This window comes from Megascapheus bottae, chromosome 4 (assembly GCF_031878675.1).
Source record: "Megascapheus bottae isolate mThoBot1 chromosome 4, mThoBot2.hap1, whole genome shotgun sequence".
NCBI classification, from domain to species: domain Eukaryota; kingdom Metazoa; phylum Chordata; class Mammalia; order Rodentia; family Geomyidae; genus Megascapheus; species Megascapheus bottae.
This window is the reverse complement of record NC_143512.1, coordinates 27,361,743-27,382,010: the sequence shown is the minus strand read 5'-3', so window position 1 is coordinate 27,382,010 and position 20,268 is coordinate 27,361,743. Positions and strand designations below refer to the sequence as shown.

General features: G+C 37.3%; 1 protein-coding gene across 1 annotated transcript in view; it reads right to left on the bottom strand.

Moving 5' to 3' along the window:
- The window catches only part of Ell2 (elongation factor for RNA polymerase II 2), a 73,237-nt gene that overhangs the window by 14,563 nt on the left and 38,406 nt on the right, over nt 1-20,268 (bottom strand). The window contains exons 3-7 of the mRNA XM_090331602.1: nt 17,771-17,892; nt 13,586-13,749; nt 6,322-6,581; nt 1,904-2,028; nt 1,652-1,739 (exon numbers count right to left, since the gene is read on the bottom strand). Of these exons, the coding sequence (XP_090187728.1) occupies nt 1,652-1,739; nt 1,904-2,028; nt 6,322-6,581; nt 13,586-13,749; nt 17,771-17,892 (759 nt within the window). The remainder of the gene's footprint in view (nt 1-1,651; nt 1,740-1,903; nt 2,029-6,321; nt 6,582-13,585; nt 13,750-17,770; nt 17,893-20,268) is intronic.

Sequence of the window (20,268 nt, the reverse complement as noted above, 5' to 3'; positions counted from 1 at the left end):
AGGGGAAAAAACAAGTTGCTTTGCATTGTAATACATTCAAAACATATGTAATTGGTTAAACAGCTGAGTATCTTTACTCATACCAATTTCTCTACCAAGTGAAGCAAGACAAAAACAACTAAGCCCTATAAACAAGCCCAAGCCAAACCAAAGCAAAAAATCCAAACTGAAAGTAAAATAAATTGTAATTCTAATGTTAAGAGCAGGACTTGGCAGATACATATGCTTACTCAGTTCTTTCTGATCTGATAGCCTTATCCATAAGATCATGCTAATTTAGGCGAGACTATGATGATTTATTTGAATTAGACCACTCAGAATAGTATTAAATAAAAACAGCTATTTTCATGGCTGGCCTACTTATATTAAGTAAGGAGAGAACAGTTTGTGTCATTTGACTCTGTGAGCACTACAAACGCTAGCTAACGGCAATATGTCTACATCTATTGACTATTGCTAAAATGCTCTGGTTATGAACAGTTTGGTTGTTAATCATCCTTTTCTCTACCTTAGAGTATCAGTAGTTTAAGAGTAATTCCTCTTGTCTGTCATTGCTCAAATGCTATTTATTTTTTTTACCTTTCCAAATCTATTTACAGTATTGCAAACTAAGTCTTTTCATTAAAGTAATATAAAAGTACTTTTACAGAAATCATACCATATTAGCTTAATCATAGAATTAACAATAGTTACACATAAGTTGAAAAGCAAATTCAGCAGTGGAAAGATCTGAAATGTAAGTGCATTTTTATTTAAATATTGGAGCTTGAATCTTTGCTCAGAAAATGAATAGCTAATTATCTCATTAATTTCTTCTGTTTTAAAGTGAGCCAACTGACTTGGCACTCAATATATGTGTAGCTTCATTATGGCTGGTGCAAAATAGAAGTGAAGTTTCCACAGTTAAGGAACACTGCTAGGATAAATTGCTTTGTGTGATAGTCTTCAGCTCAGGGCATTCCCTCCATGCTTTTGTCCTCCTAATTCTTAGGAGAATCCAGAGCTGCAAGGCATATGGTACAGTGCTGGGAAGGTATAGAGGTCTTTCTCCAATGTCTGCCCCAAGTGCCCAGGACACTGAAACTCTCACGGAAAATTCTCTTACTCTCTCAGGGAGAGAGTTTCATGGATGGCTGAGGATCAGTGACCTGGAACTCTTATGCTTCCTAGGACCTCTTCAACCTTTTCTAGTATGGGCAAAACTAGAAAATTATAAATTGGAATAATGCCTGAGAAGGAGTATTTTGATTAGGATTAAGTTGAAAAGAGCTTTAATAAGACACATGCATAACTGCCATCTTTTCTCATTGCTAATACATTTTCCCTAAAAATATTCTGGAACATGTATTAGCCACAATCAAATGTCTTTAACTTCCCAGGTCGAGCAAGAATTGTATAGGATGAAAACCTTGTAGTAAGTGATCAAAATAAAATTGAGAAGTAGATAACTTTACAGCAAAGTAGAAATTTAAAAAAATGGAAAGCAAGGTATATAAAATATTCTGACAAGCAGGGCTGTATGGTGGAGAGTTCTAGATTGGAAGTTGAGAACTGGCTTTGTGTAGGCAAACTGGGCCTCATTTCCCACACTGATGAAGAAGAGGACCTCAGTAGCTGGCCTCCATGTTAGGTTTATAAGTTGATGACATACCTGAGGAGAGGATGCAGTGTCTCTGTTAGAACATACAGGAGATTCTGAACGGCTGGTGCCAGCAGCATTCTGAGATGCATTTAGTTTTCTGCCAAGAACACACATGTTCCAGGTAATAATGAGAACTTTAAAATGTTCACAATAGAAAGCTTACTCTTGCTTCTCTTTCTCACCTCAACACTAAAATAACCATGACTATAATGATTACTTAGGTGTACCATTTTTAAAGACAAAAAGGGGAAAAGAAGTTACCTAGAGAGCACTGAGTCCAATGACCGTCTGTCTGCTTCATTGTATCCTGGCCAGTCTCTTTGAAGCTCCTTATACACATAATCCTTTAATGTATAGGAGAGGTCCTTAGGATTTAGATTGGCTACCTGGTATGTGATGTAAACAGAGAATTAGATGTTTCTGCTGGTTGATCTTTAGGATATATATCAAAAACAACCCCCACTGGCTCCAAAGGGACTATTCATTGTATACATGCCAGATTGCAATAAATTCCATTTAACTTCATTTCTGGTAGTTAAAAGCTGCCCAGAACTAAAACCTTATGGAGAGTTTTCCTTCATTTGCCCAATTTCTAATTAAATATCTAGCTAATTTTTCCAAATCAATCTCATCTTCGCAAAGAACTCTAAAATTTATATTAGCAAAATCATTTTTATTACTTATTAACTCAAGTAATTTTAAATCACAATATTTAAATTTTAGGTTACAAACTCTCCCTTTTAGTTTTCAAAAGAAACTCTATACATAGAATCAATTTGATAAACTCATCTTTTTTGTGTTTGTTTGGGTTATGGGGCTCGAACTGGGTCTAAGCACTGTCCCTGAGCTCTTCAGCTCAAGGCTACTGCCCTACCACTGAGCTTGAGCGTTGTCTCTGAGCTCTTCAGCCCAAGAATAGCACCCTACCCTTGAGCCAAGTCCCACTTCCTATTTTCCAGAGGTTAATTGGAAATAAGAGTCTTAGATCCTTTGTGCCCAGGCTGGCTTTGAACCTTAATCCTCAGACCTCAGCCTCCTGAATAGCTAGGACTACAGGTCTACCAGATCTCTAGAAGTACTATTTATTCAACGTCCCTGAAATTCTTTAAATCAATAAACAGAATCATAAACTGAAGGAGTGCCCAAGTAACTGTTATTGGCCACAAGGATAATTCCTAAGTATAATCTTACCTTATTCCTTAGTAGAATTCCTAGTATTCAAACCTATATAATCCATTAAGTATACAAATGTATGGATTTAGGTGCCAAACCAAAAGTAACTTTTTAAGCTAGAGAAAAGTACTCTGAAAATGGTCTTTAATGCTCATTTCACAGGTAAGTTGAATGTTAATCTAATATTACTGTTGATGTTTGATATAAAATATAAAATGATTTTAAAATTCAAATTTGCAAATAAATGACTATGTGATCCAATCAGGTTTGAGTAGAATCAGTAACAATCCTTTGAGTTTTCTATTACCCCTGGCAGTACACATACAAACACCACTCTTACAGCAATAGACCTTCTCCTTCCACACCTTTCTTTTCTGTTTATTTTTTCAGAGCTCTGCATGGGGGAATGCTTAGTTTGCTTTCTGCCTGGTTTTCTTCGTTCTATTTCCTTCTAAAATGATTTCATTCAATTCTCAGATTTACAAGGCTTAATCTTGATGATACTAATTCCTAAATTTATGGCTTCGTTCTAAACTGTCCTCTAAATTCCAGGCCCTTATACGTAATTATCTATCACTGTTTACCTCTGTTTATATGTCTAATGGACATCTTCCAATGTAGGGCAGAATTCCTGACTACAACTTTGCATCACCTTCCTTTCTGCTCCTTTTCTGTCCTTTCAATTTCAGTCCATAGCTCAACATCCATTCAATTGCTGGGATAAAATTGTAGTCATAATCGCATTTTTCTCTCACCATCTCCCTATTCCCATTTCATTAGCAAACTTTGTCACAAAATGTATCTTTAATATGATAAGCTATCCACTGTTCCCACAAGGCCAACCCACCAACATTTCACCAGCCCAGATTTCTGTAGTAGGCTCATTTAAATTGTCTCTTCTGTTCTTGCTCCCCTAAGTTATCCTTGCCATCTAAGTATTAGTGGTCTTATTCAAGGCACCAGTCAATTTAAAATCTAAAGTCTTTGCCCTGGCTTGAAGAGGTCTTCTTCTTTTAGTTTGAGCATACAAAGCATTTTCCTTCACCACACTTCCAGAGGTGCTAACTCATTTTCTTGGTTCTTGCTCTTCATTTTCAGCTAAAATGTAAACCTTTAAGACATTCCCTGGCCGTGAAGGAGATTTCAACTCACTGCTCTTTCAACTCCCTGTATAACTGAGACACCATGGATTTGTTCCAGGAGGACAGGAATAGTCTGAGGGTCACTTCAAGATTCCAACATGCAGAAGAATGTATCTGGTGCATTTTAGATAGAATCAACCTTCAATGTTTACATTCTCAGTCCCCATACCCACATTTGATATCCAGGACCCCACTTTTATCCAAATACTAAGGTATGTCAACTGCCTTATGTAAAAATGTATAGACTTACTATGTCCTCCCTACACTATTACGTGCTATCTAGAATACTTACAATATGTCCCATAACTTAACTATGTATGTAGTTGTCGTATTGTTTAGAGAATATTAGTAAGAAATGTTTACTGCACATGTAATTTTTTGTTGTTGTTGGTCATGGGACTTGAATACTGTCCCATGAGCTCTTCAGCTCAAGGCTACCACCCTACCCTTGAGCTACAGCACCACTTCCGGTTTTCTGGCGGTTAATTGGAGACAAGATAAAGGGCTGGCTTTTAACCATGATCATTAGATCTCAGCCTCCTGAGTAGCTAGGAGTCACTGGCATCTGGTTACATATAATTTTTTAAAAAAATATTTCTGGCATGGTATCCTTCATATGTGGCTATTAGATCCAAACAGTACAAGAACAAGGACTCAATAGTTGCATACCCAATGGTATGGACATGGTACTGGAAATATAAACACAACTACATAGACATAAAAACTTATGATCCTATAGACATAATGTTTTATTATATAGATTAATATATATCTATGACATACAAACCTTCAGCCTAATTTTGATTATGTTCTAAAATCTATGTGCCAGTGATTGTATATAGAGATTCCCTTCTTGAACACTTGTTTGTTAAACATGTCATTTGAAATATGATGTAAAAATCAATGTTAATAAATTCTTTAATAAAAAAATCAATTGAAGTAGTAAAAAATATATATTTCTCATTTGGAGTTGGTAGACTCTGTAGCTGTGAATTGAATGAAATGAACCCAATATCCCAATGTTAACAACATAATTGTTAGAAATGTTCAGGGAAAGGAATGTGTGAGGAAGCTAAGTTAAGTTAAAGTACTCCAGACATGCCTCTGCTCTTCTTTGTGATGATTAAACATGATCATGACTAGCTTGGCGCCCAACACATAGTACGTGCCTACACAGTGGTAGATGTGATTAGTCTCTTTATCTCGGTTCCACTAGGCCACTGGTTTTCAGCCCATACCACACATGTGGAATTATTCAATGGTTGTGTGAGTGAGCACACACGCGTGTGCACACACACACACACTCATTAAACTTTTAATTTATCACTAGTAGTTTCTAAGAGAATTGCTTCTGGTGTCACTTTATATTTTCCATCCTCTCCCAAAAGGTAATTCAAAACCTTCTAGAGACATAGTAATCAAATAATTCCATTTCCCCAAATATAAGACTGAAGATATACATTTGTATACTCATCCTCATTTTTTTCTCTCTCATACTTCTCTTGAGATCCTAAAACTATTCTGTGACTTATGAGTTTAAGTTATTCCAAAAGATGTTCAATGTGTTTAATAAAGAACTTTGAGACTGATTGAGTTATCTAGGGACTGACCAATCCTGAATTGTGGACCATCAATGCTTTCACTATTTTCCTCACATTCAGTACTATGTCTTAAATGTAAAAAAAAATTAATGGAAAACAGACTTAAAGTATTAGTCTCTGAGTAACACATGAAACTGTATCATTTTTAAAGAGCAACATTGTAAATATTATTGCTTCAGAGAAAATTAAGAAGAGATGGACTATAGTTCATAGTGTATTTGAATAACTGACATGATCTGAAATAAGTGTAAAAAACACAGGAAAAAAGTATAGGAAGCAACAGTCTGACCAACTATTGTATTTAAGGAAAACAATAGTCTACTTTATTCTGAAGTAATTTAAGGTAATTGGTTACTGCTAATCCTTTTTACATTTATATCTCTTACTACAGAGTTGGCATATTTAGTGGTAGAGAAAGAATAAAAAGGGCTTCAAGGATCTAGAAGACAAGGTACATTGTAATCCATTTAGCAAAGCAAAAATAGACTTCCATGTGCCAACCAGAGACTAATAGAATAAACAAACTTACTTGCATATGTGAAAATAACTCATGATTCGAGATGAAAATGAGTTAGCAAAAATCTCTTGCTTACTTCTTAAAGGAACTTTGAGGCAAAACTTGTTTCACCCAAATTAACACTCGAAGTTCTCTTTTATACACAATTGATCACAATAGCTGAGGTCTCTCTATCTCAATAATAATGGTAGTGAAAGTCTTAGGTGAACTTCTCCACAAGAAAGAAGGTTAGTGGAAGATTCTCACCTGTTGTAGAATTGCTCCCAGGGAGTTCTTGTCTTTTTGATTCACACCATCTTTTTGGAGTCGAGCCAGCAGCTCTGGTTTTTTGTAGGCCTTCAGCGCCAGTAAATGGATCACCCTGTCCCTATATGGCCGCTGAGAAACACTGCTGCTGCTGTGTGTTTTTCGAATTGTATTTGCAGGGTTCATGGGGGTTGACCTTTTCCTCTCAGGCACTGCATCTGAGACAGCTTGAGGTGCTTTCCGAATTTGTACTCTTTTCCCTAGAGTCCAATGGAAAAGAGCCATTAGATATTTGGGATGACAATATAATAAAGACCCTGAGTTTTGGTAATTTTCAGGCTTCTTTAGGTACAAAGAAAGGCCACTGTATTTCAATTTTTACTTTAAAGAGACATGGAAATGGAAAATATGTTAAATGAATGTCCTAAGTATTAGGAGCTTTTGACATAATTATCCCTTGGAATAAGTATGTATTATAGATGTGCTTTGGTCACCTGGCTACACATGGATGGACGATAATTTGTGATGTAAAGAGTAAGAATTCACTATAGATTTTTACTTTATTTTATTTGTTGCTAAATAAAAATAACAGTTTCTATGTCCATCTGTGCCATTAACAAAACTTAAGTGTACATATTATATGCCATTTCTGAAAAGTGAATTAAGATAGTGAGTGTATAACAAAACTTAAATCTATTTAAGCCATTTCTGGGTCTGGAGTTTAGCCTAGTGGTAGAGTGCTTGCCTAGCAAACACGAAGACCCAGGTTCAATTCCTCAGTAACACAGATACAGAAAAGCCAGAAGTAGTGCTGTCACTCAAGTAGTGGAGCACTAGCCTTTGAGGAAAGCCCAAGAACAGTGATCAAGATGTGAGTTCAATCCCCGGGACTGGCAAAAAAAACAATCTATTTATGCCATTTCTGAAAAGATGGATGAAATGTAATCAACATGGTAAAATATTAAAAAAAATTGCCTGTCAGAACTTGTTAGGCGCACATACACTCAGCTCACCAGGGTAAGTATACTGCTAATGTCACAGATTAAGAAGCCACAAGGAGTGGAGTCAACATCCATTAGACAACCATTAGTGATATTCCTTTTGGCAGGGTATAATACATTTTGAGTCAAAACCCCCAAACCAACCAATAAATAAAATCAACCATCCAACCAGCAAAATAATCACAGAGCATCCAGCAAACAGATCTCTTCACTGCAGACTAAGACTACACAGATGAGTTAGGAGAAAGGAAAAATGGTACAAAGGGGGCCTTCATGGCATTTTGCATAGTTGGTGCCTCTCATGCTAGATAACTCATGTTCTTCTTGGATGGAGCACTGACACTTGGCAAGTGGCTACTTTTAGAAAACATGTGGACCAAAGTAACCTGTATATTTGTCAACAATGACTCCTCTCCTCCCCCCTACGCCTCCTCCCACATCACCAGTAACTATTTCTTGCTGAAGGAACAGAAACTAGCATGAGATGTACAGGACCCTCAGTTGATCATTCCTGAAGTAGAATTTTTTTTAGGTCATTTATCACATTCTAAGCCCAACTTCATGCAGTTCGGTTGAAAAGCAGACAGAACCAGAATGATATACAGTGTGGGGCAACAACATTAAGAACAAGACTAGCAAGTAGAAACAATGGATAAGTGGAAGCAATTTCCATGAGCTGTGGTCTGGGGTGAGTCAGCTTGCTGGGAAGGAACTTCACTGAATAGTAATTCTGTCTGCCCTGAGTTCTCCAGGCCTGGCCAGAGCATATTTGTTTGGATAACATCCTGCCTCAAGTAAAGGAAAAAAGATGAATGTTCTTTGGAAACTTGCACCACCTAGTATGTTTCTTTACCATTTGAACCACTGAACAGCAAAGTAACTCATCACTAAGGGAATACTGACCAATGAAAAGAAAAACTATGAAAAACATTTAGATACAGACTTAGATCCATTTTCTGTGTTTTTCATAATTTACAACAGCTAGATCGGTGTTTGATGGTAAAAGAGACTATACCAAAAGCCTCACACATATTATGACAGTCTTTCAGTGATCTGAAAGGGTGAGTAAGTGACCCCATTTCACAAATGAGGAATCTCAGGCTTTCCTAACAGTACTGTGCTCACTCAGCATCTGTGTTCTGTAATTAACTCCCAAATATTCTTCACTGTACTTTTTGGGGAAAGTTTCATGAAAAGCCTGATATACTTTGGCTTCACATTAGACTGCAAGTTCAATAAGCTCAGAGCTCTGGCTTCTTTCTCTACCAGCAGGAGTTAGTGCTCAATGATTAAGTGAACAACAGCAAGTCAGCAGGAAGCAACACATTCTGTATTCTCCTGCATTAACAGGTATCCATCCTCCAGATGACTGAAATCTCTGATGTAAGAATTCAAGGTCATGCACTTGTTGTGTGGGTGCTCTACCACTTGAGCCACACCCCATTCTGCCACCCCATTCTGCTGTAGTTAAAAAGCTCTGTGCTTTTTTATCCAGGGCTACCCTTTGTCCACAATCCTCCTACCTATACTTTTTTGCACAGTTGGGGATTATAGGCCTGTAATACCACATACACTTGTTCTTTGAGATAAGAGTCTGGTGTGTGTGTGCGTGTGTGTGTGTGTGTGTGTGTGTGTGTGTGTGTGTGTAATGGACTCTAACCACAATCCATTTTTATCTCTGTCATACTTGGGATTATCAGCATAAAACACACAGTTCTATTCTTTGAAAATTTAATAGGAATTTGAGAAAGAAAGGCACTGTCACAAAAATTTAATAGGAATTTGTGGAAAAAAAAATAGGATCACTCTCACAGAAATTCCAGATTACTTCTCCCTTTGCCAAGTCTTGCAAAAAAGAAATCTGTTGAACATATCCTTTTCCAAATAAAACTTACTGACTGATCATTTAAAATGAATTAAAGCTGGCAAATAAAAATGAAGCAGAGTCACAGTTCTGCCCATCTGTTTCAGACTGCCCTGCCTCTTCTGGGCTCTGCTCAACCTCTGCTTCTAAGCCTCAGAAGGGTTGCTGAGTTTGCCTTCATTCTCCAAGAAATGAGGGTAACAAATTAAGGGAGCCTAACTTTCCCTTTAAGAGTGGAACAAGTACACTGTTTCATAAGAGACTGTAGACATCAAGTGAGAGGACAGCTTTATAGTCATACCTTAGGCCTAGGATCAGATCCTCCCCCACTGTGAACTCCTGACTCACATCCACTCCCTCATTGCACTCTATCTCATGTTTCTTTTATACAGCCAGTCTGGGGGTAGCCTGTATGAAAAAGCAAGTCAGCCACAGTGGATCTCTGAACTCTGATTCAAAGATCACCTGCTTGATGTTTTCTTGCCTCTTTGGGACCTATTTAATCAGAAAGGAGACCTTGGCTTTTAGGAAAGATATGCTTCAGATGAAGAAAACATTGAAGACATAAATATTTAGAAAATGTCAGATTCACTGTGGATTGAATGGTTATATTTTTATTTTTAATATTTGCCTCAGAAAAGTCTTTATAATAAAGCTTATGGGAAAACCTAATTCTCTTCCCACACCCATCTGCTAATCAGTTCCCTGGGCTCCTTTATAAACAGCAGCAGTGATATCAAGAGGGCTGGTTAATCTGGGACTGGAACTGAGTCCTTTCATAACAAGGAGTCCACTTCTAGCTCCTGCATTTAATATGGAATGGTGGATGAATAAATGATTTGAAATGAAGATGTGGAAGTATTCTATTAGAAACCTTCAGAGGGTTTTTTTTTTGTTGTTGTTGTTCTACGGCACCAGAAGTCTTGGCAACACAGACTTACTGCTTTAAAACCACACAGCTAGGAGTACAAAGAAACCTTAAAGGTTATCTAGTTCGAATACCCTTCATTTTTTTTGGCACCGGTCCTAGGGATTCAACTCAGGGCCTAGGCACTGTCTCTGAGCCTTTAGTTCACAGCCAGTGTTCTACCACTTGAGAGACGGCACCACTTTCGACTCCCTAGTTAATTGGACATTAAAGTTTCAGGTACTTTCTTGCCTGGCTTTGAACTGATCCTCAAACCTCAGCCTGTTGAATAGTTACAATTACAGGTGTGAACCACCATTATCCAGTTTTTCGTTAATATTTGAAAAAATAAATAATGATTTGTTTGCTCACTCAAATACGTGGCAACTCACCAAAAATAAGAGTTGAGAAATTGTTGAAAATGAGAACCAGCACCTTGAGTATTAGACTCACTGGTTATTTTATGTACTTAAGTAAATATTAGTAACAAATAAAGATGTGTACTAAATTTGTATTACAATGCCACATTTTAACTAGGGGTACTGGTGATTCAGATGTGGTAGTGATTTGTGACTGTTTTCTTAAAGGGGAGGGGTTAGAAGAATATAGCAATGTCTGTCTACTCCTGATCTAAATGTAGAAACATTTCTGAAGAAATAATAGCATTTTCCAGGTTAAAAAAAAAACAACAACAACTCTTCAACTTGGCAAACTCTTGGCAAATAGGCTTTTCTTTCCTTAGCTGGGAAGAAAGTTGTGGATTATATTCCCTAGATCTTTAGGAGTACAGACTTTATCCCTTTACTGGACTTTGGCCTACTTCAGCTGGCAGAGGCCTGACTTGACATCATAGCACCACCACACCACAGAGGGACCAGTATTATTCTCACTTATCTCCACCCGGGCTGACATTGCTGAAAGAAACCTTGTTCTGCAGGTACCTACGCTGGCATAGGGGAGCTTTTGGTATGATTTAATATGACATAGTCAAATATGAGCTAAAGTGGGTAAGTTTTGCTGATTAAGGAGAGAATAAAACCTGTTTATGAGGACATGCCCATATCATGTGCAATTTTCTGGTCCTGACAACTTGATATGCAAAATGAAGATGTAATCACAACCCACTTTGGAGTGATCATCACCATTATGAAATTCAGATCAGGAGACTAGCAGGAAAGAGCTGTGTGGTAAGGGACTCACAACGGATAAAATTAAAAGATTAAAATGGGACAATAGTAGAGTATAGTTTAAAAATCAAATAGGACATCCAATGAGGATACTTGTGTCTGAAGAAGAATATTCTTATTAAGAGCAGCTTTCCACTGGCAGCCTAGAGACAAACAATACAAATTAACATGTTGGGACACTGGCCATCTCAAGGAAAGCTAAAAGGAACTGGGATGATGTGACCTAGAGGAAAAAAAAAAAAGCTGAAGAGATCAGAGAAGTTGAAGAGGACCAGAGAAGAACACTGTGCTTTGACAGGAGAAAGCTGAGAGGCAATGGCTAAACAGGATACCTAGACTGGCTTCAGGGATCATTTCAAGGTTCTGATTGAACTCTCATAACTTTGGATTTCTTGTAGTCACCTCCAAAAGGCATGTATGTTTTTGAGAGTTTCCATTAAAGCCTTATAATTTCTAAAATTCCCGGTACCATTAGGAAGTACACTGTCAGATCTGGAAAAGTTTTTTGTATAGACTCTACCCTATCTGACCCTCATCAAAACAAAAACACATGGACATAGGGGACCCGTGGGTCAGTCAATGAAAAGACACAGTGACAGCAATCATTTTTGATTTTCAAGCATTAGAGTAAATCAAGAAGAGAGTTTTCGGCTTATTTTGCTGGGAAGAAATCATTTTGATGATGATTTGAGACTTTTATTCCTTTGTTCTAAGCATCAAGTTGCCTTATTGTTTAAATGAATTGTTTAAGTGGATTAAAATAACACGTTCAAATAGGCATGGATAAAACAATTTTTACTTAAAAATGCAATATAATGTAGAAGATTTTAAAAATAATTGGAGAGGCAGCATACTAGACAGCTAATTAAGTTTTCTACGAGAGGAAAGGAGAAAGAAGGGAGGCTGGAAGTTGTTACCTCACTCAATAGGAAAGGGAAGGTTAAACAAAATCTCATTGCTTGCAACTTACTAGGCAAGGAACTGTGACCCTGTGGGTATAGACACCTGGGGAAGCCAAGAATCGTTGTTAAACCAAACTAAATGTATCTAAGCTAAGCATCATGTCCCAAGAGCACTGGCTTTGTTCCAAAGAAACACTTATTAAAGACTAGTAGAGTGTCTTAAAGCCGAATGTATTATATCTGGGTCAGCAATAAGAGAAAAGGAAAACAGAAATAGTTACCGTAACAAACATGGAAAGATATTGGTTAATTAAGTAAGGGGTTTTGTTCTGTAAGGGATCATTTTCATAAGCATTTACAAATTAACAATCTTCTTTTTTATCATTTACTAAATATGTCTTTATTAATCTACTAGGGATTCAAAGACCTTGTCCTTACTCTTATCACTCTAGTTTTGTTAATAGTCACTATGAATTGATTTATTAAGATTTTTCAGGACATTGATCATAAAGGAGAGACTCATCTTGTTGTTCTGGTCTTACTTCCTTTCGATCTGATATATGTAGGAGTGAGTGATGATAAAGGCAATGGGGTGAGGCAGAGACTTAATTAGTGGATAGATGAAGATAAGGATCATAATTGTAGCACCAAAGAAAATTGAGCTGAATGTTTTACTACAGTAGTTTTCTGTATGTTCATTGTATACTCAGTGTGTGTGTACGTATGTATGTGTGTTCCAATACTGGGCTTGATACTGGCCTGGGTACTGTTCCTTGAGCTTTTTTACTCAAGGATAGCACTCTACCACCCTTGAGCCACAGCTTCACTTCTAGGTTGTCATTCAGAGATAAAAGTCTCATGGATTTCCCTGCTCTATCTGGTGTTGAATTGCAGTCCTCAGACCTCATCATTTTATACTTTGGCAGTAAGAATTTATTATTCAAAGGTGCTCTGAAAATACAAGCAAAGTCTGCAACAGTAACATTATCAACTCAAAACTCTGACCAATAGATTTTACTGTAAAAATAGCTTTATAAAAGTGCAAAACAAGCACCACACTGTCCACTGAGATTACATCACCCGGTGACAAAGAAAACACAAGGGTACTACTGTTGATAGCCTCTTGTAGTAACATGACCAAACCCTAGCATTGTAAAATAAATAACAAATAATCAACATAGTATTGAAGATTATAAAGTCATAAAACTTTAAAACATGTTCTACAATTTACTAAAAGTCTGAAGAGAAAAAAATGACTTAAAAAATAGATCATGTTATGAATGCAAAATGGTCTGATAACTAATTTCTGTGCTTTCATTCAATTAGCAATACCGGTATTTACCTACAGCGATCTTGAATTACTCCAATCAATCATCGAGAGTGAGAAAGATATCTATACAAACCTACATATGGTCCACCGGGTTTGATAACTTTTGTGCTTCGATTGCGGGATTCTTCCTCTGCTTGGGTCATTCTTTCTCGTGTCATCTGATACGAGTCGTTTGTTGCACACACTGTAATTTTATCTTGTATAAATCCCAGGCAATTGAGCTGAGAGGCTCCAGAGCTGTCAAGTAAGACAGTGGCTTTGTTAGACATGACCGTCCTTTTCCATTTTATACAGCACAGGTGCAAAAACTGTATTATCCTAAAGTCAGTAGCCTTAAATAAGTTTGTAATCGCATAGTAATTTTGAAATGCCAAGATTATTTAAAATATCTCAGTACCTCCTCTTTATTTTTTCTATATTTTCAGTAGAACGGGCAAGATGAACTCTCAGAGACCAAACAAAAGAATTAAAAAAAAATCAGTATTTGCAGCTGGTGCCAGTGGTCATGACTGCTATCCTAGCTACTCAGTAGGCTAAGATCAGAGGACTGCAATTCAAAGCCAGCCCTAGAAAAGTCCACAGGACTCCATCAGCAAAATGATGGGCTGGAGATGCCAGACTTGCTGTGAACAGGCCAGCCTTGAGTACAGACCACAGTACTGGCAAACGCACACAAAAATCAATCAATCAATTATCAATCATCATCTGGAGTGAAGAGCAGAGTCCCAATGGACATTGTACTTTTGCTTTCACTGAACAGTTAGCTATTTTTACAATTACCTATTACTGGGAGATATTTAAAAGTTTACTTTTAGTGGAATCATGGTATGCATACACAATAACTGATGAAGTGGAACATTTACTTCAAGTCCTGATATTTTTGATGAAGTGTAAGTTTTAAGGTTCAAAATCTTGACAGACAAGAGGACTCTTATATTAGTAATCCAAAGTTCCCCCAAATTTATAAGATTTGTATTAACCACTTCCTTGAATTTCTATACAGCAAATATTGGAGAAAATACAGGGCAAGTGATTATTTTTAAAAATCCCATTGAAATATCACTAATATTAATATTGACTCAGAATATGGTTTTGTTCAAAAAGAACACACAGTTATTAGGCAGATCATCATGGTGATAATCACATCTAGTGTTTTTCTATTTTCTATTTTTATTTTTGCTGGTCCTGGAGCTTGAATTCAGAGCCTTCGCACTGTCCCTGAGCCTCTTTGGGCTTAAAGCTAGTGCTCAACTACTTGAGCTACAGTATCACTTTGGGCTACAGTACCACTTCAGGCTTTTTTGTGTAGTTTACTGGAGATACTGAGCCTCACGGGAACTCTGCCACTGGCTTTATACCATAATCTTCATATCTCATATCTCAGCCTCCTGGGTAGCTGGATTACAGGTATGAGCTATCAGAACCAAGCACAACTAGTATTTTAAAAGACAATACTACAGCTTTAAAACAAAGTGGAATGTAAAAGTAATGAAAATAATATCACATCTTCAGTCTTATTTCTTACTATTTAGAAACTGAATTACAAGAAACTTTGTTATTATGCTGAGAAGGGTTGATTTTATTTTTGTCAGTTATAGGGCTTGAACTCTGGGCCTGGGCACTGTCCCTGGGCTCTTCAGCTCAAGGCTACTTCCCTATCCCTTAAGCCATAATGCCACTTCTGGTTTTCTGGTAGTTAATTGGAGATAAGAGTCTCACGGACTTTAGTGCCCGGGCTGGCACAGATCTGAGCCTCCTGAGTAGCTAGCATTTTAGATGTGAGCCACCGCGTCCAGCTTAAGGGTTGATTTTTTTAAAAATGTAAATTGCAAATAATGTTCTCTAGAAATGCTCTTAAAAATAAGCTCATTGATCTAATAGATATTTATTGGCCAGAGACTGTACTGTATAGCAGGTAATCTGAGTAAGATCAAGTCTGTAACAAGGACTAGACAGATATGGGCCTTTCTTAAAGGTGCTTTTTCTCTAATGGTAGGTAACAAAGATAAGCTAACTGAAATTACAACAGTATGACAAGTGTCAAGAAGCAGGGATCCATCCCCCCGCCCCCACCAAATATCTTACTTGAATTTCCTAGAGAAAGTGATTCCTGACCTGATTAGAAAGAACACTGGATTAAAAAAGAGGAGGAGGGCCAGGAGCTTGGCCTAGTGGTAGAGTGGTAGCCTAGCATGCCCAAAGACCTGGGTTCGATTCCTTGGTACCAATACATAGAAAAAAGCCAGAAGTGGTACTGTGGCTCAAGTGGTAGAGCTCTAGCCTTGAGAAAGTCCAAGGACAGTACTCAGGCCCTGAGCTCAAGCCCAGGACTGGCAAAAAAAAAAAAAAAAGAAGAGGAGCAGAAGACTTCTAAGATGTAGCTATACTAGGCAGGCTTGGAGTAAATAAGGTTTTCAGTGTAGTCAAAGAAAGTCAGGAAGAACAATTAGAGATGAGGTAGGGCTTGGGATGTGTTAAACAATGGAAACTGAAAACAAGAAAATAATTGATATTATTGGAAAATCAGTCTGGATGGAGAGTAGATGGGGAGGGAATTACAAAAGCGAAAGCTGAGAGATCAGTTAGGGAGGCTACTAACGGAATGAACGTAGGAAGGGATGCATAAAGCTGAGATGTAAGAATACAGAAGAGTAGTAGGTATATTCCGGAGGTGGTGAGAAGGTAGGACTGGACAGGCATCTTAGGTGCTGGTGTCCCAATTACATATTAGTGTGCCCAAGTGGTATGTAAATACTGGGCTGACCCCTTTCTTTTAACCAGCCACTAACAGTCCAACTGTGTAAAGTGGATAAGTCATGTGTTCAATGAAGGTGTGGAGCTATGCAATCATAAAGCACTCTTATACTGATAGATTCTGCAACCTATCACTGTGCTGGTCAAAAGAACTTCCTGTCATGATGGTCATGTGCTGTATTTCTGGTGTTTACTAAGGTAGCCACCTGTAGGTTTTGATACTGTAAAATGTGGTTAATGGAAATACACAATGGAATTCTAAATTTTGTTTGACTTTTATTAATTGAAATATAAATAACTGCATGTAGTTTGCATAGAAAAGACCATATAATCTATAACAGCCTTTGGCATAATAACATACAATCAGGCTAAAAACACAAGTTGGAGGGAGGTAATTTTCAGGAAGTAAAATCAGTATATACTTAGGGAGAATGGCAGAATAAGGTAAAGAAGAAAGTCGTTTAGTCACCTTACATGGGAAGAGAAACTGAAGACTCTTTCAGCTAATATGTCTTTTTTTTTTAATCTGTCTTCTTTCCTTGCATAGTTTTAATGAAGATGAACTGGCATAGGCATTCAGGGCCAATGTCAAGCTTTTATATCCCAAGACCTGAGTATCTTTATCAAGAAGCAGAACAACAAACTTCCCATACACAAGGGTCTACTTTAAAATCCAAACCAGGGTGAAACAAATGGCTATTGCTTTTGGAGGATCAAAGTAGTATATAGTTTCTTGTATTCCTCTTTTTCCTCTTTTTCTCCTCTTACTCTCTTCTTTTTATTTTATTTTTAAACAAGAGATGGGTATGCAATATTAGGGTTAATATATAGTTTCTGTGCTGTTGTAAAATGAAATTTTGAAAAACCTTAAAATGGAGATTTATATACATATTATATATATATATATACACACACATTATATATATTGCTCTCTTTTTCCTTTGTGTTTAAGCCTCCAGTGGAAGATAAGACACTCTTATTTAAAACTCAGTGAACAAAATCTTTAAAAACAAGTCCTCAAGGGCAGGGAGTTTGGCCTAGTGGTAGAATGCTTGCCTAGCATGCATGAAGACCAGGGTTCAATTCCTTGGTACCACATATATAGAAAAAAGCCAGAAGTGGTGCTGAGGTTCAAGTGGTAGAGCTCTAGCCTTGAGAAAGTCCAAGGACAGTGCTCAGGCACTGAGCTCAAGCCCAGGACTGGAAAAAAAACAAAACAAAACAAAAAACAAGTCCTCAAGAATAAATTTTAATTTTATTGGATATTTTCTCTACCTTAAAAACCCCATGTTCAGTGGAAGGGCCTTAAAATGTTTCAGCTGTATGTACCCCAGTGACAAACACAATTTCTTCAATATGTACTAGGTACTTAATATACTTTTAAAATAAAATATCTGCAACTCAATTCAACAAATACTTATGAAATGACTAGTAAGTACTTCATTAATTTTTAGAAAGTCTCAAGTAAAAATCTGACCTTCCGCCTACCTTGAGCAGTACTTACCTGGAGAATGTCTGCTGGATGCAGTCAAAGCTGCCCTGAGGGTTATCTTTGCCCACATTTGACAAATAGAAGTTAAAGTTATGAACTTCGTTGAGGGGATCATTTTTGGGAATTTTGACAAGCTAAAAGTGGGGAAAAGAGAGAAAACCTCAAATTACAGTCTTGCCATGGAAGATCGTTTAATCTTCTGATTTACTGTTTTTTTTATGTCAATCATTGAATAGCTCTCTTGATATTCATCTTTATAATACAGCATTTAAATGGTCAAATAATTCATGTACTCTGTCAAGAATGCCTATAACTCATCACATTCTTATTTTCATTTTCTTCCCTTGTCAGCAATTTATCTCACTCAGTATTTGTAAAGAGGAATCCTCTTAATTTCAAAGCAAGAAAAGACCATAGTTCACATGTAACAGTAATAAACTAATTTGCTTTCTTAAAAAAATTCCTGCTCCTTTGAGACATGGAAGTAACTTTTATCTTTGGCAGATATGGTCCTCTGCAGCATAGCTTCTAGATAGTTGTCTGTGAAATACAGTCCACATTCCATTCATTTGCATTCTTAATCAAAACCCACTTTGTAGTATTTCTAAAGAATAATTAACAGAACAAGGATAATGCCATAATTACATTCACAAACTAAAAGCAGTTGGGTGTTTATTCTAGCTCCATGATTCCCTGATTCATCCTCATATTTATACAACAGGTCAGCAACCTTCAGAGAAGATTCTCCAGGCCACTCCCCGGCTGAACCCCAGGCAGATGGAATCTGCAGATGTATCTGCTGCTGTCTTGCTCAAGTTTTGCCTTTCCTAACTGAGGGGAAATCCCAAGAACAAAAGAACAGGATTTTTCTAGGTGATTAAGGCCCTGCATCAAATACATTTCCTGGCATATGGTTGGAAGTCAATAAACCTATGTGAACAATTTTAATCTTCCTACTGTCCTTCCACTGCTCCTGTTTTCTTGGCACCTGCCTTTTAAATTTTTTTATTTTTTTTAAGTAGGGACCACTATGTTATCAGGTGATGTTAAAAAAAAACCAAACAACCCCCCCCCCAAAGACATGCGGCGCTGGTGGCTCACACCTGTAATCCTAGCTACTCAGGAGGCTGAGCTCTGAGGATCGCCCGGGCACAAAAGTCTCGTAAGACTCTTATTTCCAATTAACCACTAGAAAACCAAAAGTGGTGCTGTGGGTCAAGGGGTAGAGCAGTCGACTGGAACTGAAGAGTTCAGGGACAGTGCCCAGGCCCAGAGTTCAAGCCCCATAACTGACAACAAAACAAAACAAAACAAAACAGGATTCTTGGCTATTATGTAATATATAAGTTCCTACCCTCCAGCCTCAAACACAGAATCTTAATATCTTAGTAGACAAGAGGTGAAGGGAAAGTGTTTTCTCCTTCTTTGAAAAATCTGTCCTTGCTATTACTGCAAGATTAAGGACCAAAGATAACTAACTGGTTGATGTGTATTGACATAGTTGTGAATGGGCCAGTGAGCTAGAAAGTCTTTATAGAAGTTTTCTTGTGACTTAACCAAGCTAAAAATGCACAATGACCTACATTTAAAACTTGGAACCCCCATTTTCAACTCACAAAAATAGAACTGAAGTTAACAAGGGAGACAAATGTAGTAGCTAGAGTACAATAAATATATATTGATGGACTGAGTGAATATGAAGAATAAGGGAAATATCTCTTCAAAGGAGATTGGAAACTCTTACTTGGGTAGGATAGAAAGCTCAAGTTTCACCAAAGAATCTGAATCTTAGACAATAATCCATACTGTTTCCATTACTAATGAATTTAGGCAACATTTTTTTGCTCCTTATTTTAGATTAGTCTCAATTCCTCAATTCCTCAAGAAACAAGCCTCTTGCTATCTACTCTAGAAAAAAATACCTCATGGAGGCCCAAATTTCCCCTAGTTCTAAAATGTGATAGTGTTGTGAACAAGTCTTACTTTACTTTATCTGTAGGTACTTATCAGGCTGTCTAACTGGGTGAGCAAACTCCACACTTAGCTGCTACACATACTGGCAACATCCTTAGCAGTTAGAAGAGCAGTAGTGAAAGGAATGCTTGTGTGGAGCACCGAAAATCTAAAAATCTATTTGCATGCTGTCCTATAAGCACACTGAGGTCAGCTTTTGCCTAGTGAAAAGGGTAGAAGGCTGCTGACAGAAAGGGATATTCAGCATAGCCCAAAGCCTTTCTAAAACTGGGAAGAGAAGGGAGATAGGTAGGAAAGGTATGGAATCCCCTCCTGGTCACAATCCCTTCACCTGGCATTCTTCTTTCTGAACTAACCTTCCATCTTGATCTCAGAACCTGCTGGAGAAGATTTCATAGTAGCTGAGGTCTCATCTCTATGTCAGGCTTTTGCTTTAGTATTTAGGTCTAGGGCAATATATTGGGGCTTAATATTTATGGAAGACTGTTACTCTTGCCAGATCTAACATGCATTTTTAAAAAGTAAAACTCTGAAAA